Source organism: Anabrus simplex, chromosome 3 (assembly GCF_040414725.1).
Source record: "Anabrus simplex isolate iqAnaSimp1 chromosome 3, ASM4041472v1, whole genome shotgun sequence".
In the NCBI taxonomy this organism is placed as follows: Eukaryota; Metazoa; Arthropoda; class Insecta; order Orthoptera; family Tettigoniidae; genus Anabrus; species Anabrus simplex.
The window spans coordinates 144,962,787-144,986,634 of record NC_090267.1 but is presented as its reverse complement, the minus strand read 5'-3'; the positions used below and the strand labels follow the sequence as shown (position 1 = coordinate 144,986,634).

General features: G+C 43.2%; 1 protein-coding gene across 1 annotated transcript in view; it reads left to right on the top strand.

Moving 5' to 3' along the window:
• The first annotated feature begins 2,247 nt into the window (after positions 1-2,247).
• LOC136867119 (proton channel OtopLc) overlaps positions 2,248-23,848 on the top strand; it is a 261,050-nt gene continuing 239,449 nt past the window's right edge. The window contains exon 1 of the mRNA XM_067144223.2: positions 2,248-2,702. Within this exon, the coding sequence (XP_067000324.1) occupies positions 2,336-2,702 (367 nt within the window). The 5' untranslated portion in view covers positions 2,248-2,335. The remainder of the gene's footprint in view (positions 2,703-23,848) is intronic.

The following is a 23,848-nucleotide window of genomic DNA, read 5'->3' as shown; positions in this document are numbered from 1 at the left end:
AAATACCTCATAAGTTGTCACTAAATGTACTGTAAGCTAAGTTTGATCTCAAATTCTATCGATTCCTCTCATTTAGATGTTTCCAGATATTTGCTTTTCCGAATGCCATTCTGCTCCACCATACAGCAACAACTATTGGGCTCAACCACAATTATGATTTCATGTTGCATAGTCTATCCACACTCCACTGACCTAGCTAACTATGGGTTGAAAACTTTGTTGCTATTTATTGGAGTGTAAGTGGGACTGAGCAGATTTTGCGTTCACATTTCATGCAAATTTAACTCTTTCAACTCAGTGTTGTAAGAAATACACAGTTCTGATAACGTCTTAGTCCTGGCCCTGCGGTAGTGTGCAGTTTCTAAGTCCTTCAACTTCTACTCGAAATTATATTTTCTACAGAAATTTTTTCATCATGCTTTTGTATATATCTTAGGTCATATTAAATTTAGCACCTAAGAAGAAATCAAAACAAAATTAAATCTCTTTTTTTCAATTTACTTTACGTCTCACCGACAACGATAGGTCTTATGGCGACATGGGATAGGAAAGGGCTAGGAGTGGGAAGGAAGCAGCCGTGGCCGTAATTAAGGTACAGCCCCAGCATTTGCCTGGTGTGAAAATGAGAAACTACGGAAAATCATCTTCTGGGCTGCCGACAGTGGGATTCGAACCCACTATCTTCCGGATGCAAGCTCACAGCTGCGCGCTCCTAACCGCACAACCAACTCGCCCGGTGACAGAAGTTTCACTAAAGCCCTGGTTGCTACATGAAGTACTAATGAACATGGCTTTAGCTAAGATGCCACATATTGGATTTATCTATTACATAGCCTCACACGTAGCAAAACAGATATGGTGAACTTATCGACGCCGTAATGTCCACTTTCACTGAAAATAAAAAATAAGCAAATGCGAATGCTCGGCTTTGTATGAAAAATAACGAAATATAATGAAAATAGTTCTCGATGGATGCTGTTTATGAAAAATAAAACTTTGTCAACATCTTCAAAACCTAACGCGATAGAGCAAAACGGTTTTCGGATTTGAAATCAGCATGAAAAATTGCACTAGAAACGGTAAACATCATGTCAGATATCTACCCCTTGTAAATCAGCGTTATACTTTCGTTCCTATAAAATAAGCACCGACCTGGAAACACCCAATCATATTATCAATATCAGAGGAAAGAGTGCGTATACCAAATAAGTCCCTGAGAATTCTCACATTCTATAAACAAACGGTCATTGGAGAAAACAGTTAGTGGGGAAGGCCATGCAGTATTCGGAGCACATACTGAGGTGTCTCCAGGTCACGCAAGGTCTCGGCCGTTAAGGGACGTTCTCTCATTGTGCATGCAATGTCGCTCCCAATTCACGACAATGTGCCAGCACTTCCGTCATGATGTGTGTATGGCCACAACCTTGAGTGCCATCACGGGCACTCGGCTAGTGGCTCTCACCCTATACGGACTATCGCACCCGCCCGAGTAGGCAAGGTTCGGTTCTGCCCAAGTAGACCGTCACTTACCCAAGTTCTAACGTCTTTGGAGGAAGTTCACGTATCACAGTAGGTTTTCTATGAGGCTTTCAATTTCCGAGAGAAAACCTCTTACTGTTACATGAAGATAAGGTCACTGAATTACCAGAAGTGTTGCATGTAAGATCTTCAAAGTATTGAGAAGAAATTATAAACCATCCCACCTTGGTTTCGAATATCGTTCAAAGTTCTTAGTGAATTATAGAAAAAAATATCTGCTCCTGTTACTAATTACCAAGATTTTGCCTGAACATTCTGTTCTTCTTGGTTGTGCTGTCACTTCTTATGGTCAGATAGTAACCAATATAAACCAAGTGTGCTAAAGTAACATAAACACAAGTGAAAATAATCCAACAAAGAGGAATTGTGATCATTCACAAGTGAGCGTACGAAGTCACGTTACAGACAGGAAGTCCTCATAAAGGTAAAAGTGTGTTTCGGGAGAAGTTTACAGTGCACCGGAAGTAGGAGTCAGTTCACGTGCCATTGAGGAAGTGTGAGTGAGTGTGTGGTAATATTTAGAGGAAGGAATTACATGCCTCTGTTACGGTTATGGTAAGTGTGTGTCAAGACTGCTAAAACGATTTGCATCGTAAGGATAATAATAATGCACTGTTAATTAGCAAGTAAGACAGAGCGAGCTAGTGAGAGAGAAGCCGTGATGGTAGCGGAACTAGCGAGCTTCACAGTCGACAGTAGAGACAGCAACAAGTCAGTCGGCAGTAAGAGCGGTGGCCATCCTCGCTGGATCCAAGCGGCCACCAAAAGTCACGATCATAGTAGCGTGTTGCGCCCCATGTACTCGGCCGTGACCAAGGGTGGGGCCAGTACTAGCAGTCCGGGATGGAGCAGTGCGGAGCAGGAGGCCACAGGGGACCCTACAGGGCTGCTCAGTCGGCCGCGAGGAATAGTAGGTCTCGTAGGGCCTTACAGAGTGTCACAAAAGCCTCCAGGCATGTTCTTCCTACGGGAGGAGGAACTGGTCGAAGAGACCTCTAAGACGCCCTCACCAGATGGCGTGGGAGAAGTAAGTCCAACCCCCGGCCGGGAGAACTGGAAGCTGCAAGAGAACACCGCCACTCTCTGCGGGGGCGGAGACTTGCGGAAGACGGACGACAATGGCATCATGTCCATGACCGATGTGTGGCCCAAGGACTGGGGATGTGAGTATTATCTTATTTTTATATGTTATACTGTGTCTAATACTTGTACTTGCTGTAAAATTGACGTATGTAATGTGTTCGAAACAGTCTCATGTTGGTTTATTCTTCAATGTTTACCCCGGTGTGAATTCAGAGAAAACCACGATTAACGTTTATGTTAAAACAGTGATTAGATTATTCCTATGTCGCGCCAAATTAGCGGTGCATTCTTCTCACTCTGTCGGAGAAATTAGAGCGAAACAATGATTGTATCGGTATTAAGTGTGATGTACTTCAGCATTAAGAAATGCTCCTTATAACCTTAGAGGAAAAGAGGATGCCCCTGACAAGTGTCTATCAAGTTGTGCTAATTTCAGTTCTGCGACAACCATTGATTCTTCGAACTGCATCGCCAGTTCCTTCACAATTACAGGTGTGCGTTAATAATATATTGTTCTTAAATTACTTCTTATTTCATCGTGCGTGCGATGAGTAATATATATCTATGAATTGTGTTGTTGTTGTTGCCATCTCGTGTACTTATCTGCGTAGTGATTTAATGCTTGAAGACCTGTATCATCGTAGTGTCTGTCGTAGTCTTTAAATTTGTAGTTACTGCAATTTAAGTACTGGGTAGCAGAACTTTATATAATCTCTCCTCCAAGCATTTCTTGAAGAGTCTGTGGAGATGTAAATACATTATAAAGCATGTTGAGGATGGTCACTGTCTACACTAGTATGTAATCCCGATAGTCTGTTATTGTTTTGGCTGGGTCGACAGCATTGCTTGATCAATTATCAGCATGGTCGACTGAAAAATGCTCCCCACCTGTGCCCAATAATTGGGGATCGAATCCCTGTGTCAGCAATCAGTATTTATCAATACGTAAATACGAGAGATATGTATCAAATAATTTAAAGGACAATATTCTGGCACAGGCTTTGAAACTCTTTAATGCCGACAGTTCTTAAAAGAGAGTGAAGCACATAATATCTATTATTATTATTAGTTACGTGTGAAGTGATTTATAGTATCGATTAGTTACGTGTGAAGTGGTTCAAAGTATCTGTTAGTTATGTGTGAAGTGATTTATAGTATCTGTATTATTATATTTATTATTATTATTATTATTATTATTATTATTATTATTAAGAATACATAGTATTAAGACTGCTTCAGACTGCGCATGTTAGCAACGAATTTAATTAGTGGTGCTATTTATTGTTTCAAAGGGAAGTACTGCGAAGTGACAATCCCCTCTTAAGGGAAAAATGCTCCTAATCCTCGAAAAATAGGAATATAGGCAAATCTCACGAACCTAATACCATCGGCACTATAAGAGTTGGGCAAGGGAGGCCGGATGGGAAAGAGGAAAGCGAGAAATGTGGTAAAGTAAGTGGAAACATTGGCAGGCTCGTCTAGAGGCCCGGTGGTCGCCAATTGACGCTCCTGGGGTTACACCTTTTAGTTGCAACCAGCTCGGGTACAACCTCAATGTATTCTACCGCCCTCATCCACAGGGTAAAGGGGCGGATAAATTCGAATACAGAACCAGAATCGTCATGCAAATCCCGTAAGTATATTACAATATTTCATCATGTGAAGTATAATATGATCAACAGAGCCGGTGTGAGAGTTCTCTCTTTTTGTTACTTGGCTGTTATTCACAAACCAAGGTCAGCCGAATTGAATTGTTATCTGAGGGCCAATCAGGTGCTAGTCAATAGATAGTCTCATTCGATATTAAAATATGCCGAGAATTATACGTAATTATCCTGTTAACGCAACGTGATATTGGCGTTTTTCTACATGCTGTTCCACGAAACGTACCTCAAGTAAAAAGAAAAATCGGTCCAGATTCCTTTTGCTAAATTGTATACCGGTTGTTTTTAGCGGAACCCGTGTGCCAAGCAGCAGAAAAAATGAGTAGTAGATAATGTAGAAGTCCACCTCTGTGGTGTAGTGGTTAGTGTAGTGTGATTATTTGCCATACCCCCCCCCCCCCCTCCGAGGCCCGAGTTCGATTCCCGGCTCTTACCGGGTGAGTTGGCCGACGGTTAGAGCCGCGTGGCAGTGAGCTTACATCCGAGAGATAGTGGGTTCGAATCCTACTGTCGGCAGCCCTGAAGATGGTTTCCCGTTTTCACACCAGGCAAATGCTGAGTTTGTACTTTAATTAAGGCCACAGCCGCCTCCTTCCAACTCTTAGGCTTTTCCTATCCCATCATCGCCATAAGACCTATATGTGTCGGTGCAACGTAAAGCCACTAGCAAATAAAAAAAAAGATTCCCGGTTCTGCCACGAAATTTGAAAAGTGGCACGAGGACTGGAACGGTGTCCATTCAGAAGGGGTTCTACTCCCACCTCAGCCACCCTCGAAGTTGTTTTCCTTGGTTGACTACTTCTTCTCCATTCAAATGGCGGGATGGTTCTTAACTTAAGGCCACGGACGCTTCCTTCCCTTGCCTATTCTTCCCATCTCCCACAGCATAGCAGGTGAGGCCGCCTGGACGTGTTAACGGGCTGCAGCTATGGAGCCAACCTCTGCATACGGCTGTCCTGAGAATGGTGTTATGTAGTTTCCCATTTTCACTTCCAGACACATGCTGGGGCAACAATGATCGCTTCCTTCCCAGTCCTAGCTCTTTCCTTTTCCATCGTCACCATAAGACCCGTGTGGTGTAGTGGTCTGAATCTTTTTCGGAAACGCCGGATTTAATTTCGGAATGTAAGGATTTTAATTCTGGAATGAGGACTGCAACGGGGTTCATGAAAACAACTGAGGTGCTCCCTCTCATGAAAAATAGCAGACCCGTCCACGCATACGGCTGACCACGTGACAATCGGGCAATTTGGGTGGGCAGCAGTCATCTTGTAGACCAAGGTCATTCATGGGTTATAGGTGCCAGAGGTTTCGTTAGTATCTTCATAGAGACTCAGAGGCTGAACGCTGAAAGACCAGTCTATATTAAAATCTATGTTTCTCTTATTATTATTATTATTATTATTATTATTATTATTATTATTATTATTATTATCCCTGCTTGTGGCCATGATCTGTAATGCGTCAAGCCTATATGGTTAGTTGGTTCGAATACTGTTCGTGGAGAAAAAAATCACCATTACAATGTTGGCCGGCAGGGTAGGATAAATGGCCATATGCTATACAATTTCTAATCACTAGATTGCGTACCAAAACTCCGGGTTCAAATCCAAACCTCTCGGCAGTGTTCATGAGGAGTGAGGAAACATGTCACTGTTGATGGGGATTCGTTCTGATACAAACCCTTGGTATTATTCCATAAGAGTAGGCTATGAGCCGGCACCGGATTTCACACTTTCCCTACTTCATTATCACAGACGTGCAGGTCGCCCTTGGGCGTTAACCTTATTATACTTATTTTATGTCCGGCCGTTGGTTGAATGGTCAATGTCACTGTCTTCGCTTTAGAGGGTTCCGAGCTCGATTCCTAACAGGTTCGGAGATTTTACCTGCACTTGGTTCATTCTTGTGGCTCGGGAAATATGTGTTTCTTTCAATATATACTTCTCCACACATCACGCTACCAACCATCACACAGAAACGCGCAATACTGAATAAATTCCTCTTTATAGGGTTGGCATTTGAAAGGGCATCTAGTCATAAAACTTGTGTGAACAGTTCACGCCCGTGACCGGAAAAAGTGGCGGGCGGAGGAAATGAAAGGTGCCTTTTAAATACCAGCCCTATATACTTTTGTATATAGAAATCGTATAATAAACTATAGTTTTATGAAATCTTTCTTACCGAGCTCGATAGCTGCAGTCGCTTAAGTGCGGCCAGTATCCAGTATTCGGGAGATAGTAGGTTCGAATCCCACTGTCGGCAGTCCTGAAGATGGCTTTCCGTGGTTTCCATTTTCACACCAGGCAAATGCTGAGGCTGTACCTTAATTAAGGCCACGGCCGCTTCCTTCCCACTCCTAGTCCTTTCCTTTCCCATCGTCGCCATAAGACATATCTGTGTCGGTGCGACGTAAAGCCAATAGCAAAAAAAATATTTCTTATTGTATTTCACTGCAGTATTTTGGGCGCTAAGTTTGTTTTGTATTCCTTAGGTAATAAACTCTTGCTACAAGAGGATGGACAAAACACACATAAAGACTGACGGTGTCTATTCCGTTATTCGAACCTCTGATCTCAGCCCTGTAGCATAGTGTTTGACAAGGACGGGTTTTTAAGTCTCGTATTGTCTAGTATAAAATTTGGCCTCGTTGTCGAGTGTCAGCTGAGTCAGGTAAGTTGCAGTACCTGCAGTTTGTTCGGTCGGCGGCGTGTGGCGGAGGCTCAGACCCGTTAGTTCATGGTTGTGATCTTCTACGACTACGCCCTCCCCCGCCTGTATTACGCACCTCGTACACAGCTGGAGTTACATCAGCGTGCTTGGTGCGTTTTAAAGAGCAAGTTCATAAATCAGCAGCACTTCATACTTTGAGTAGAGAGTTCGATTCCGGCTTAGTACTGTGGTATTTGAAGGTGCTTAAATACAGTACGTTAGCCTCATGTCGGCAGATTTACTAGCACGTAAAGGAACTTCTGCAGGACAAACTTCCGGTGCCTCGGCGTTCCTAAAGATCGTAGGAGTAGTTAAAGGAACGTACAGTAATAATAATAATAATAATAATAATAATAATAATAATAATAATAATAATAATAATAATAATAATTGGCAGTTGCTGTATAATACCAAGTAATAGCCACAAACAATTGCAAAAAGTGCATCATCAAAGACACCAGCGTAATCTCCGATAAAAGCAGACGATGCTCCGTTCATCTCGAGACCATCGACGATATCACTGCAGGCTGCCCAGTACTTGCCTCTGTAGAATACCCGAGATGGCACAAGCATATCGCGGGAATTACACACCAGGCACTTGCTCAGGAAAACCAATTAACTCAGGAGCGTATCCCTTATTACAAGTACCACCCAACACCATTCCTGGAGAACGAGTCGATTAAGCTTTATTGGGATACTGCTGTAGTGGCAGACAAAACAGTCAACCATAACAGATCAGACATCATATTGGTAAACAAGAAAACTGGGACAACTTTCATTGCTGACATCGCAATCCCTAATGACACCAACATCGACAGGAAGTACCATGAAAAAGTCTGCAAGTACAAAAAACTTGCAGAAGATATCAAGAGGATCTGGAATATGCTATGCTATTTGCTTTACGTCGCACCGACACAGATAGGTCTTATGCGAACGGTGGGATAGGAAAGGCCTAGGAGTGGGAAGGAAGCGGCCGTGGCCTTCATTAAGGTACAGCCGCAGCATTTGCCTGGTGTAAAAATAGGAAACCACGGTAAACCATCTTCAGGGCTGCCGACAGTGGGGTTCGAACCCACTATCGCCCGGATGCAAGCTCACAGCCGCGCGCCCCTAACCGCACGGCCAACTCGCCCGGTATCTGGAAGATGAAACTGGTATGGATAGTCCGTGTGATTCTGTCAGTCAACAGCCTCATTCCACACACACTTCACAAGAGTCTGCAAGAACTGGGTCTTCCACCGAACATCTACAAAATTATGCAACATTCTGTCCTCCTGTCAACATGCAACATTGTGGATCGTTCCTCTCGCAAGAATGAAGATTCCGTGTACCTGTACATCTATGTTTGTGTTATAATGAGTAAATACTTTAATTATTGTAAGGTACTTGGTGCATCCCGTGCCCCGTTACTACCCATATTTTCTCTGGAAAAGTGTATATAATAATAATAATAATAATAATAATAATAATAATAATAATAATAATAATAATATGCTCACTGCAATTATAAATCGTTCTGGCCGAGTATAGCATTGTTTGTATGACGCTCAAGTTTAAAACATCGAATCCCTGCACAGTGGTGTTGACATTTCAGAGTGCTTACAATAAAGAACCGAAATGTCACCTTATATTCGACGCTAAAAGTAAAGCACAGTTATTAAAAATTATGTCATCATGTCAGCCTCGGTCGGTTTACACGTAACTTGAAATATAAAGGCTACTTTTAATTAAGAACCCTTTGCCAATAAAACAAGAATCACTGCATATTATTTGTTATTTACTTTTGGTGGTGGTGTTATATTCACTTCTACAGACCTTCAGCTACATTAGAGCCATACTTATGTATGGGACAAACTTTTATAGACCCTCGTCGTAGGAATCTGCCACCTACGATGAAAATCATTTTTGAATCATCCTTTTCACTTTGTCATCGATGTGAAAACGCTTGCCACCGAGAAACTTCTTCAGGTGCATAAAAAGATGGCAGTCACTACGCGCAAGGTCGGAGCTGCAATAATAATAATAATAATAATGTCCGCCTCTGTGGTGTAGTGGTTAGCGTGATTAGCTGCCACCCCCGGAGGCCCGGGTTCGATTCCCGGCTCTGCCACGAAATTTGAAAAGTGGTACGAGGGCTGGAACGGGGTCCACTCAGCCTCGGGAGGTCAACTGAGTAGAGGTGGGTTCGATTCCCACCTCAGCCATCCTGGAAGTGGTTTTCCGTGGTTTCCCACTTCTCCTCCAGGCGAATGCCGGGATGGTACCTAACTTAAGGCCACGGCCGCTTCCTTCCCTCTTCCTTGCCTATCCCTTCCTTGTCCCTGTTCAGCATAGCAGGTGAGGCCGCCTGGGCGAGGTACTGGTCATACTCCCCAGTTGTATCCCCCGACCAAGAGTCTGAAGCTCCAGGACACTGCCCTTGAGGCGGTAGAGGTGGGATCCCTCGCTAAGTCCGAGGGAAAAACCGAACCTGGAGGGTAAACAGATGATGATGATGATGATGATAATAATAATAATAATAATAACAATAATAATAATGTTTTACCTTTACGTCCCCCTAACTGCTTTTGCTGTTTTCGGAGACGCTGAGGTGCCGGAATTTAGTACCGGGGGAGTTCGTTACCGGGCTGAGCCAGGTTCGAACCTATCAACTTGGGGTCAGAAGGCCAGCGCCTGAAACGTCTGAGGCACTCGGCCCCGCGGTCGGAGCTGTACGAAGGGTGCGGCCACCCAAAGGACTGGATGGGTACCTGCGTTTAAACAGCTGAATTGTACCTCGCATTGTCATGAAGTATAAATAATCCAGCAGACAAGAGGCCACGGCGTTTATTCTCGATTGCACGTCTAAGCTTTCCCAACGTAAGGCAGTAGGAAGCTGCATTTACAATCGCTACTTACAGCATGGAGTCCAACAGCAGAACCCTGTGCCTGTCCCAAAACACCGTTGCCACACTCTTGTAGGTTGAGAATGTTTGAACTTAGTTTCAGACGCATAGATAGGGTGTTGTCACTACATCGATTGCTGCTTGATATCAGGCGTCCCTTAAAACACCCATGTATAAGTTACGAAGTGGTCCGATAAATCATACCCTTCCTCATGGTACTGGATAAAAAATATCAAAGCACTGGCATATCTCTTTATTTTGTGTTCTTCCGTCGGCAATTTCGGAACCCATCGTTTGTACAGCTTCTTGAAGCCCAAGCTTTCTGTGTACAGAACAGACCTTGGCACTGTTGCGTGTTTCTGTAGTGGTTGATAGTCTGAACTGATGAGATGCAATTAAAATTACCGAGCCGGCCGGGTTCAATTCATGCTTGACTTCTGATCTACCCTGCATTTTTTGCCACATATACTTAACTTTTCGCCGACCCCGCAGTGTAGGGGTAGCGTGCCTGCCTCTTACCCGGAGGCCCCGGGTTCGATTCCCGACCAGGTCAGGCATTTTACCTGCATCTGAGGGCTGGTTCGAGGTCAACTCAGCCTACGTGATTACAATTGAGGAGCTATCTGACGGTGAGATAGCGGCCCCGGTCTAGAAAGCCAAGAATAACGGCCGAGAGGATCCGTCGTGCTGACCACATGACACCTCGTAATCTGCAGGCCTTCGGGCTGAGCAGCGGTCGCTTGGTAGGCCATGGTCTTTCGGGGCTATTGCGCCATGGGGTTTGGTTTGGTTTTATACTTAACTTTTCAGAACGAATATTGGTTTGACCAAACAACGAAGAACATTTTGAAATACATTATTACGGCCTACGTAGTGTGTGTCATTATGTCACGAGGCATATTGATTTATAGTACGTCTTCTATTTATAACCCAGTTAAGTTTGCAACGTAGATAACGGGACATACGACCTTTATATTTTACACTTTCAGCCTAATTATCAAGTATAAGAAGCTTTATGTCAAACGAGTAATTAATCATCATGTACTTGAGTAGGGGAATGATCTGTTTTGACCTCTGAATGTAACCGATTTAACCCAGTGGAATAGAACCTCCGAATAAGGCATACTTCCCTGTACGTGAACGTAACGGTCTACGAACCTGTGACCTAATATGTTCCTTTGTCTATCACGACTGCTTACTAATTTCAAGTAGGCCATTAGGTCTGGAGGTAGAAAGTAAAACATTGCCATGTGTGCTTTTTCTGAATTCTGTTAGGATAGATGACACTCTGGGTTCTTACTCTCAATACAAAGTTACGCAGCATATTTTTAGTAAATCTTCTCCCTTGTGTTTTACTTATCTTACGTAGGTAGTATGAAACAGTGTCTCATCCTTAAACACAGTCATAGACACAACGGTGTGTTGTTACTTTCTCGACACTTAGTCAAATTAATTCAGTAGTGCCGACATTGGTATATTGTGTGGGACATCAGTCCTTATGGCCTTCCATACACTTCACCTCTACCACCTACACCTACTAGAATCCAGGCCATAATTATGTCCCCATACACTTCACTCCGAGAATAAGTAAAGTAGTCTCCCTCTGCTTTGGATAAGTTCTGTCAAATTTCTCTCTCCTCTAGATCGATTCTGATTTTGTGTTCTTATCTATCCACCTGAACTTCTACATTCCTCCGTAAAATCACATTTCAAATACTTCTCTTCCTGTCAGCACCAGCTAACGTCAATGTTTCACTTCAATGCAGAGTCAAGCATGAGCAAAACGCCTTCAAGAACGACGTTACACTATGTATTTTTAAATTCGAGATGGGCTGACCTTTCTTCAAAAAAGTCTAGTCTATATTCTACACCAGTGGTATTAAACTTTTTGGTTGGCGTACCCACAAAATCCAATTGTTTTACTTTTGTACCCCCGAAGTACGAGAGTACAGCAATTATACCAGAAATAACAAACGATTTTTGCTGCATACCAAATAATATTAACTACAATCATCATCGCCACCACTGGGTTCGGTTCCCTGCCGAGTCGGGGATTTTAACATTCATTGGTTAATTCCAATGGTTCGGGGGCTGTGTATTTGTGTTGTCCCCAACATTCCTGCAACTCACACACCACACATGACACTGTCCTCCACCACAGTAACACGCAGTTACCTATAAATGGCAGATGCCGCCCATCCTCATCAGAGGGTCTGCCTTACAAGGGCTATACTCGGCTAGAAATAGCCACAGGAAATTTTAAAAGAACACGTCACCATCTTGCGCAGCTCACCCCGGTTGCTCACACACTGAGACATGAAAGAGTTGCGGCTGGGGATGTAAGGTCACACGCCCTTTCAACTGAAAATCCCGCCCCAGCAATACCGGAATCAAACCACAGTCGCCGGGATGACAGGCAAGCAGCTAAGCCGCTAACCATCCTGTTCCTCAATAATAACAACAATGTATTATATTTATCATCGCTGGGCAAAGGAAACCTCGCAACTCCTTCGGAGTAAAGTTTACAGAAGAATTCCAAAACTGAGCGGTGAGCAATCCCTGGTATTTTCAGTGATTATGACAACTCAGTTATTCGACCATTGGAGTCTTCTGTTCCCTTCACAAGGAAACGCGGTTCTCTCGTGAGTGGAATAACGAGTTGTTCATTTCCTAGCAACGATGTGTATTATTAGTGCAACAATTATCATGGTACTGCTATTGAAGACAAATTGGAGTGAATGAGTGGATTTCGAAACAAAAACGAAAAGGAACAACGCAGCATATGTAAGCATTTTTACATACCTAGTCAAACTGACACATATTTTAGAGTGAATAGTTCAGAAAGGTGACTCTGTGTAGCGGTAGACAAAAACACTAAATCTAAACAAGACTTTCTTGAGAATGCTGTGGCTCAACTCTTTTCTGAACTATTCGCCGAAAATAGTCAGAAGTTACAACAATTTTGCGTAACCCTCGAGACGACCCCATGTACCACGTCATTCTGTGCCAGGCTATAATACCGTATAGTCTATTCACAAACTTCCCTTAAGATATAATTTGTTACTCAGATAACTTTAAACTCTCGACTTCCTTCGAAAATACTACTTTAGTTTTACCTTTCTTTACCTTAGGCTCTACTCTCAAGATAGCTCCCATACGTGTCTCACCTGCGTAGTTTCAAACAATAGGTAACATAGTAGGTTATAATTTATATTTCTTCGTCTTAAATTGTTCCATTCTACACATTTTTTATGATATTCTTCACACACTGTCCATTACAATTCGCGCATTAAAAGGGTAAAAAGATCGGGTGAATCCCTGATACCGATCTTGATAACTGCAGTCGCTTAAGTGCAGCCAGTATCCAGTATTCGGCAGATAGTGGGTTCGAACCCCACTGCCGACAGCTCTGAAGATGGTTTTCCGGGGTTTCCCATTTTTACACAAGGCAAATGCTGAGGTTGTACCTTAATTAAGGCCACGACCGCTTCCTTCCCACTCCTATCTCTTTCCTGTTCCATCGTCGGTATAAGACAACTTGTAAAAAAATCCCTGAAAACATTCTGTATCATTTCTCTCTTATCGTTCCCTCAGTTCTGAGGATCGTCATCTCCGAAGAGGCTATTGGTCAGTTGTCTCCATCTCTTGCGGTCCTCGGCCGGACGTGCTGCGCCAAACTCAGTTACACTGTTGATCATGTTCGACCATCGAATGGGAACTCGTCAACGATTTCTCTTGCTGGGAACATTTCCAAGAATGATGAGTTTTTCTGTGCTGGCATTCCCACGTCGCATAGTGTGTCCAAAGAAACGTTTTGTTTGCATATCGATGATAATCTGATTCTGAGGTTGAGGCTGAATAGGACGAGACTGGCATAAGTGGGAGCAATGCCAGACTCATCTGGGGTCCTGTGGTCAACAACCCACGCTCTCAAGGTGAAAGCCCCTGGGATTGTCCGTGTCGCCTCTTACGACAGGCAGGGGATACCGTGGATGTCTCCTACTGACCCTGTCCAGAGGGACATTTAACAGACAGAATAACGTGCTCTATACTTACGATAACATTAATTGTAACTAACTGCAGAATCGTTATCATTTGCAAATGAGGAATTAATTTCTTGTTGGCAACACTGAGATTCACTCAGCCTGCACCAAAAATGAGTACCAGGTTAATTCCTGGGGGCAAAGGCGGCCAACCACTCTACCCCCATCACGTACCGAGGTTACGAATGGTGGAAGCCTTTACCTTCCACCCCTCCAAGGGCCTTCATAGTCTGTACGGAGATGACTTTGCTTTGTTGGCAGCACTGAACATACAGTAAGTCAGTGAGTAGTAGTTCTTCAGTCTCTACAAACAAACTTCTTCCAAGAATGTTACCATAAACATAATTACAATTTCGTTAGGAGTTCTGTATCATATTTAAGATGGATTTGTCATTTTGTTGGTTATTATGGCAAAGGTGACAGGAAAAACTGGGTGTGTATAGACGAAAGTACAGACTCACTAGGACGCTATGTTGTTAACGTTAAGTTGGAAGAAAATATTCCAAGTGAATGTTTTAAAGTTAACTGTGAACAGTTGCAAAAAGTTATTTGTTCAAAAGTTAGTAACATATTTGATAGCTCTTCGGGCCTATTATACCCCAATGGCATTGGACATGACAACGAAGTTCTATTGTTGACCGATTCTGCACCATATATGGTCAAAACTGATGCTTCTCTACAAGCTCAAAAATGGTACATAGGGCATGTACTGCGCACGCTTTGTATAGAGTTGCCGAAGAAGTTTGGAGTCAGTTCCCAGAAGTTGACTGGCTTACAGAATGTATCAAGAAGATATTCCCTAGGGTGGCATATTTCAAATCTGAAGCTCCGGAAGTTCCTTCGCCTCCTGTTCCACTTTCAAGAAGATGGGGGTATTATACCTGGTTAGAAGGGTACAACTACTGATGTGTTGAAGTTCACTGACACATTTCACAGCAGCGATGAATTATCTATCAAGTTTGCACATGAACTAGTTTCTAAAATTGACACTACGGCGAAGATTCTGTACATAAATTCCTACCTGGTGCCATAACTCGCTTAGAAGAATCAATTGCTCAGCTGGCAGAACAAAGAGACCTAATGAAAACTATACAGAGTGACTTAGGAAAGGTTAATGGAGAAGTAGGAAAGGAACAAAGAAAATGATTATGGTTTTCAGGAAAACTAGAGGGTTTGGCACATTATATTTCATTCCGCTGATATTCTGTCCAAGTGGCAAATTTTCTCTCTAGTGGCGAGTGGCTTACTTTACTTTAAGTATGCTCCTCTCGTGTCAGCAGAAGTGAGTATTCAAATCTTTACTGAGAGATAATCGCCAGTCATTTTCCATTGCCAGTCTACGCCAGTTAAATATTCTATGAGCATGGTTTTAGTTTTTAGACCATTCTTGCATTTTAATAAAGTATTATTTTGTATGGTATTATACATAATACATTCTGTCGCGAGTCGCGGGTGCGAACTGTGTCACACATATGGATTTGGCCCTGTTTTACGGCCGAATACCCTGCCTGATGCCAACCCTATGTGGAGGGATGTAAGCACTATTGCGCACTTCTGTGGTGGTTGGTAATGTGGCGTGTTGTCTGAAACATAAAGAGGAGATTGTTGGGACAACACAAACAACCAGTTCCCAAGCCAGAAATTAAAATCCTACCCCTAATGATTACTATCAATAGCGCACACTGTTCTGATTGCTCAAATGGTGGATAAAAGCCATCTGAATAAATACGAAATGGGTGTGTATAGACTCGGTCTAGAAAGCCAAGAATAACGGCCGAGAGAATTCGTCGTGTTGACCACACGACACCCTTTAATCTGCAGGTCTTCGGGCTGAGCAGCGGTCGCTTGGTAGGCCATGGCCCTTCGGGGCTGTTGCGCCATGGGGTTTGGTTTAGGTGCGTATAGAATTCAACCCCATACCATCCCGGCACTCTAGACGGAACGGTAGAACGTTCGCCATTACATCCACAGCGCGAGAGACCAATATTTCCAAATCATGATATTGTGACCGTTTTTGTAGGATTGTTTCGGGAAAAAACAAAGTCAAATAATTTGTTCACTACACTGCCCCACTCTATCGGAAATTGATTATATATATATGTTACACATGCCGCTTTTTTTTTAAGCGTTCATTTCTCAACAAGTCCAGTTACTTCCACAACACAGCCGTCGGTGACCTCAGACAATGACTGGCGTATTCCTCCCACCTCTGCTTAAGTTCGTTGAATATTTTGTAGTACCCATCAGACCGTGACATTGTAAATGCATTGTTATGAATCTCAGTCAAGATCAGCCTTGCGTGGGTTTGACTAGGAATATATCACTACGCCAAGGATATCACGACCCAAAGTAGCGAGAGCCTTCCTCTTGGTACGAAAGTAAGAATTCATATCCATAAACAAAATTTTTATTTTGGCTGTTTTTGTTGAAGTGCAATATCCTCAACGGAAGTTGACGGTCAATCTGCTCTAAATAACTCAGCTGAAGACGGACTGGACCACTGACGAAGGTTTCCTAACCAGGAAATGGGCCGTCGCGCAGAGCCTCTTCTTCCTTTTATCCCTTGCAGTACGATTGTTGTTCTAATTACGAATAATGTGGCCGAAGCAAGGGCTAAGCCAAGGCTGTGTTACTGGGGGTTAGAACCCGACCGCACCCTATGGGAATTTTACGAAAGGAAAATGAACAGAATAAACATTCAGAGACATAAATGTAAAACTAACAGATCTGTTGAATATATTTTCTAAGAAAGTTAGATTTTAGGTTGTAAAACTGTAAAACTGTTGACCTCGATCGTGTTGTTCTTGATTTTGTAGTGTACTGCCATCTGACTATCAACATAATTCACTTATACCCGTGTCCTTATATTGACAAGTCTTGCATGCACGCACAGGCACCTTCATTGTGTTCTATCATCATTTTGTAACCATAACCCAACGATCAGCCGATCCTGCCTGCGCTACTGGGCTATCTTCCTTTCTTTCATGGTTTTTGTCATTTCTAGTTGTTTTCTCATGCCCTGCGTAACCATGTCCGTGATGCATCAAAGATATTCTGAGCATACGACATGGCACCAGACTTTTAACCGTTTGATTATTACGAACGATAGTGTCCGCACCGTACAAGAAAAGGGAAACGACATAACATTTAAGGCCCCGAGTTTTAAGATGAAGATTTAAGTTTAGATTATATAATAATTTCTTCATCTGATAGAATATAGCTCATGTTTTTCAATGCAGATTTTTATTCTTAATATTGATCCCATCTCTATTTTATTGAACATCCTAAATACAGTAGTCGATCCCCGATATAGATTACGTTATAATATTATCATAGCTCTTATTTATGATCATCATTTTTATTTATTTATTTATTTATTTATTTATTTATTTATTTATTTATTTATTTATTTATTTATTTATTTATTTATTTATTTATTTAATGTGTTAAGATGCATTCTCCATCTTCCATTCGCACTTACTACTCCATCAACTATCCTTTGCAGACCTGCACATTACGAAAATGATCATTTTGTTTCTCCAAACGCCTTTCCGTGTCATATAAAGACTAGATTTCCTTTCCATGTCATATGCCAATAAATTTATGTATGTACCGAGCGCGTGGCTGCGCGGTTGGCGTCACGTAGCTCTCAGCTTGCATTCGGAAGATAGTGGGTTCGAATTCCATTGTACCGAGCTCGATAGCTGCATTCGCTTAAGTGCGGCCAGTATCCAGTATTCGGGAGATAGTAGGTTCGAACCCCACTGTCGGCAGCCCTAAAAATGGTTTTCCGTGGTTTCCCATTTGCACACCAGGTAAGTACTGGGGCTGTACCTTAATTAAGGCCACGTTCGCTTCCTTTCCACTCCTAGTCCTTTCATACCCCATCGTCACCATAATACCTGTCTGTGTCAGTGAGATGTAAAACAAATTGTAAAAATAAGTGTATGGATTTATTCTAGGGCTCGGCTTTCCAAACACATTGTTGATTTTGTTGTGCCATCCTTCTCTGATCCCTCCTGTAGCAACTCCAAAGGTGTACGGAGACATCATTGTCTACCACCATCTCTACCCTTTTTTTTTTTTTTTTTTTTTACTCAGAAAGCTTTGGGATCTCATATCCTCTCCAAAAGCCTCATCCAGTCCACTTCATTTCAGCCATGTGTCCAAGTGAAGAAGCAGTTCTCAACCGATGCACCTCGGGCAGCGAAGTGATCAGCTATGCAATGCAATTTCCGACCCTAGGGCTACAATGGCAAACACACGAAAAGGAGTAGGTTGGTCTTCCTCTTCATCTGCGACTCCGTAGGTGGCTGTACAGCCCAGTATGGGAGGCACAAAGATGGCAGAGTCCTAGGTGGAGCAGCTGTTGTTCCCTTATTTCGCTCCTCTTCCTTTCTACGTTGCCTCTTATCATTTGCTATTCGCCAACGATTTTCTTCAAAAAGTACTGTGCCGCGATGAAGTAATGATTTCCAGGATAGACGGTTGAGGGCTAAGGTCTCTTAGTTGTTAACTTCAATGTGGCACATCTTCATGTTAGCCTTAATAATATCCTTAAATCGCTACCTCTCAGCTCCCAAACAACGTTTACCCACTGTTAACTCAAAGTAAAACACGTGCTTCGGAACACGTGCGTATTACATGCCCTGTCCATCGTAGCTGACGTCTTAAAACCATGGCTTCTATACTGATGGTCTGTGCCTCTTCAAGTACGCTGACATTTGTGCGTCTATCTTGTCAGGTTATATTTAGAATTCTCATTAAACATCGCTGGTGATATTGTTGCAAACTCTTTAATATGTCATCTGTAGTATGTCCAGGATTCAGATCCAGCTGGGAACTACAACTGAGGATCTTTGTTGCAATATTGGCATCGTAAATGTCAACTGCTCGGGATCGTAGTTTTGGCAAAGGATGTTCCAGTACGGTTGATTCTAAATTGGATTTCCAAATCTGTATTTGCGCTTGTTGAGAGGATGCTGTCAAGGTAAGGAAAGGAGTTTACTATTTGAAGTACGCCCCACTTCAAATCAATGGAAAATACCAGTCAAACTCAACAACTGTATTTAACTACATCTTTTTTTCTTTTTTTGCTAGGGGCTTTACGTCGCACCGACACAGATAGGTCTTATGGCGACGATGGGATAGGAAAGGCCTAGGAGTTGGAAGGAAGCGGCCGTGGCCTTAATTAAGGTACAGCCCCAGCATTTGCCTGGTGAAATGAAATGTCGTATGGCTTTTAGTACCGGGATATCCCAGGACGGGTTCGGCTCGCCAGGTTCAGGTCTTTCTATTTGACTCCCGTAGACGACCTGCGCGTCGTGGTGAAGATGAAATGATGATGAAGACAACACATACACCCAGCCCCCGTACCATTGGAATTAACCAATTAAGGTTAAAATCCCCGATCCGGCCGGGAATCGAACCCGGGACCCTCTGGACCGAAGGCCAGTACGCTGACCGTTCAGCCAACGAGTCGGACATTTGCCTGGTGTGAAAATGGGAAGCCACGGAAAACCATCTTCAGGGCTGCCGATAGTGGGATTCGAACCTACTATCTCCCGGATGCAAGCTCACAGCCGCGCGCTTAACTACATCTTTCATATACATTCTCGAAATATAAATACTTAATTATGTGGCCAACGGAAGAGTGCAAGAATTGACAAAAGGAGGTCGGACAGAAATATTAAGAGAAAAGGCTGACACAGAAAATGAAATGCATATGAGATGGTGAGTTTTAATGGGAAAGTAAAACAAAAATAGAAAAATGTAAATGACTGGCACGTCGATGAATGTGTGTATTAGAAAAGAAAAGGAAGTACCGCGAATGGTGTGGAATAAGACTCCCTGCGCCTCGCAGACCTAATATCGTCGGGGTTTCAAGAGAACAGGAACTGAAAGAGTATCCTAGCACATGTAAGAGGAGGCAATACACCGTCATTGCCAAACTGCGCTCCCAAGTTTCGAGCCCTCCGGAGTCGCCTCTTATGACAGACAGGGACTATCGCGGATATACTTTGTAGTCTCTGCTCTCACCCATAGGGGGGAAATCAGGCTGAGTTGCGGCCCCGTGGTCGCTCTATACATCTCGAGTTGTGAGCCCGTGTGGAAATTATCGGTACTCAGAAATTGTTCAATTCTCAGTTGTGAATTGATCTAGAACATGTTCTTTTAATAAAATTGTGTTTCAGTGATGACAAAAGTACCCCGCAGGGGGGCGACAATCGAATAGCATCTGAATGTATGTAGGATACATTTTTGTACTACCGGCATGGCAATATATGAGGTATTTACTGTATATTCAGTCCGGCTCCATGGCTGGTCTTTGGTCATAAGGGCCCCGGCTTCGATTCCCGGCAGGGACGGGAATTTTAACCATAATTCGTTAATTCCGCTTGTACGGGGGCTGGGTTTATGTGCCGTCTTCACCATCATCTCATCCTCATCACGACATGGAGGTCTCCTACGTACGTCAAATCAGAAGACCTGCATCTGGCAAGCCGAACTTGTCCTCGGACACTCCTGGCACTAAAAGCCATACGCCATTTCATTTCATTTTTCATTTAGTGTATATACAAATCAATCGTTGTAAAGATTTTCGATGTAATATGCCCTGATTACACCCATATCACGCATTCATTTTTTCTATTGATCAATTTATTTTAGTGTTCATAAATGTTGGGGGATTTTAGCGAAAAAATGTAATCTATTAAACTGTACTAGACATCGCTTGAAATTATTTCAGAACGCTTGAATTACAACGTCATCGTTAATAATAATAATAATAATAATAATAATAATAATAATAATAATAATAATAATAATAATAATGTCCGCCTCTGTGGTGTAGTGGTTAGCGTGATTAGCTGCCACCCCCGGAGGCCCGGGTTCGATTCCCGGCTCTGCCACGAAATTTGAAAAGTGGTACGAGGGCTGGAACGGGGTCCACTCAGCCTCGGGAGGTCAACTGAGTAGAGGTGGGTTCGATTCCCACCTAACTTAAGGCCACGGCCGCTTCCTTCCCTCTTCCTTGCCTATCCCTTCCAATCTTCCCATCCCTCCACAAGGCCCCTGTTCAGCATAGCAGGTGAGGACGCCTGGGCGAGGTACTGGTCATACTCCCCAGTTGTATCCCCCGACCAAGAGTCTGAAGCTCCAGGACACTGCCCTTGAGGCGGTAGAGGTGGGATCCCTCGCTAAGTCCGAGGGAAAAACCGAACCTGGAGGGTAAACGGATGATGATGATAATAATAATAATAAAAATAATAATAATAATAGACTGTGTCAGTAGAAGTGGTGGGTCCTGTGAATGATGAAGCCGGAGTTGGGCGGACTGGTTGGGACGGAGCGTTGTTTCATTAGGGAGGATGGCGTGGGTGGGGTGTTGGATGGTGAGAGTCCTTCTGAATGTAGAGCTGCAGCTGTAGAGCCGATGCCTACTCTACTCAGTGCTGCGCATTGAGACAAACACAAACACTCAGTCTCCAAGCCAGAGGAATTAACCAGACGGCGCTAAAATTCTCGACTCGGCTGGTTATCGAACCCAGGACCCCCTGAAATGAAGATCGCAACGTTGGTCGTTCAATTAAGGAATAAATTCTGGAATTCCGCTAGCAATATTGGTCTTTCTTCTTTTCATCATCATCATCATCATCATCATCTGTTTACCCTCCAGGTTCGGTTTTTCCCTCGGACTTAGCGAGGGATCCCACCTCTACCACCTCAAGGGCAATGTCCTGGAGCTTCAGACTCTTGGTCGGGGGATACAACTGGGGAGTATGACCAGTACCTCGCCCAGGCGGCCTCACCTGCTATGCTGAACAGGGGCCTTGTGGAGGGATGGGAAGATTGGAAGGGATAGGCAAGGAAGAGGGAAGGAAACGGCCGTGGCCTTAAGTTAGGTACCATCCCGGCATTCGCCTGGAGGAGAAGTGGGAAACCACGGAAAACCACTTCCAGGATGGCTGAGGTGGGAATCGAACCCACCTCTACTCAGTTGACCTCCCGAGGCTGAGTGGACCCCGTTCCAGCCCTCGTACCACTTTTCAAATTTCGTGGCAGAGCCGGGAATCGAACCCGGGCCTCCGGGGGTGGCAGCTAATCACGCTAACCACTACACCACAGAGGCGGACCTTTCTTCTTTTACATCTAGAAAACTCTCACTGTCGGCTGCCACTTGAATGAGTATGAATGCTATCTCTTAGCCTTAGACGGAAGTTTCTTGCATGATTGGAGTAAAAGAGACCGGTAAAAGTTGACCAGGTGATCGAGAGATGGCGTGCGGTGTGCTCCGTTGAACGCGCTTCAAGATGTTTCTCTGAGATAAACATAACAAATTCCTCATTCAAAACGCGAGCTCTCTTATGTTTTATATTCATTCAACATCTTTAGCGGGCTTTTCTTTCAGGACGACAAATATAGAGGAGTTCCTTGCTCCAACTAGTGTAAAAGACATGATTAGAAGCATTATCGTATTGCACAAACTACTACCGGTATATTGTTATTTGCTTTACGTCCCACTAACTACTTTCTAAGGTCTTCGGAGACGCCGAGGTGCCGGAATTTAGTCCCGCAGGAGTTCTTTTACGTGCCAGTGAATCTACCGACACGGGGCTGTCGTATTTGAGCACCTTGAAATATCATCGGACTGAACCAGGATCGAACCTGCCAAGTTGGAGTTTGAAGGCCTGCGGCTTAACCGTCTGAGCCACTCAGCCCGGTGTACAAATTATTAACGTGTTGGACATTATTACCAACTGCTTGACTAAACATTTCTCGAAAATAATATATTCGCAAATTTATTGTGGTCACGTTCCGTAATTTCGGCTTAAACTTCCGTGATAAAGAAACGAAAGTGACTACTGTATTCACAAATTTACCACGGCTTTAAGTTACTTGTCCTCACAGTTTCAGAAAATTGTTATTAGTGATTCCAGTTATTTTCGTACACTTCCATAAGTTTATCACAGTGGACCTTGATAATAACAACGGAACTCGTGTTATATCACATTTTTTTTCAAAAATACATATTCGAGACTTTACCATTTGAACGATAATAGTAATGAACTAAAATATTCGTCCATGGGACATAGCTTTTACGGAACTAAAGGTTTGTGAAAGCACGAATTTATCTCATACCAGTTCATCGTGAAATGTCTCTTTTTTTTTTTTTTTTTTTTTTGCAAGTGTTTTAAAGTACTCAGAAAGGTTTTCGGCGACAATGGGATACGAAAAGACTTGGGCTGAGATCTTAGCAGCCCGACCTTAATTAAGGCACGGACCCAGCATTTTCCTGGTATGAAAGTGGGAAACCATGGAAAACCATCTTCAGGGATGCCGACGGTGAGATTCGAACCCTCCGTCTCCCGCATGCAAGCTCACAGCCGTGTGACCCTAAACGCTCGGCCATCTCGCTCGGTATGCTATTTCTCAAATGCAAGAGAGACATTAAGTTTCCATGATTCTGTTTGGTTACGCTATCGGAAGGAGGAAACATGTGCAGTTTTCATAAAAAACTGACTGCACACATCATGATTTTCAAGAATTTACACTTGTGAGGATAAGGAGCTGTCCGCTATCATCACAATGTATGCATCCATACTCCATCAGGTTCAACATCTCTGCTGCAAAGAAAAGGGATTTGATGAAATTATGCACAGATGTGCTCATTCCAAGAAATGAGCTTGACTTCTACTCAAATTCACCGCCATCTTCTGATGTCCTTGATCTATTACCAGTACCTGATGCAATTTTAAAACTGCGACAGTAAGGAGTAATCGTCTTTCCACTACACAAAGAATAAAAAATGCTTACTACTTGTACTTGTGTTAATAACTGGTTAAGAATAAGAATATTATCATTACAGATGACTAACTTCAAATGAGACCTATTTTTTATTTAAAGCCTTTGTTTTTCTATA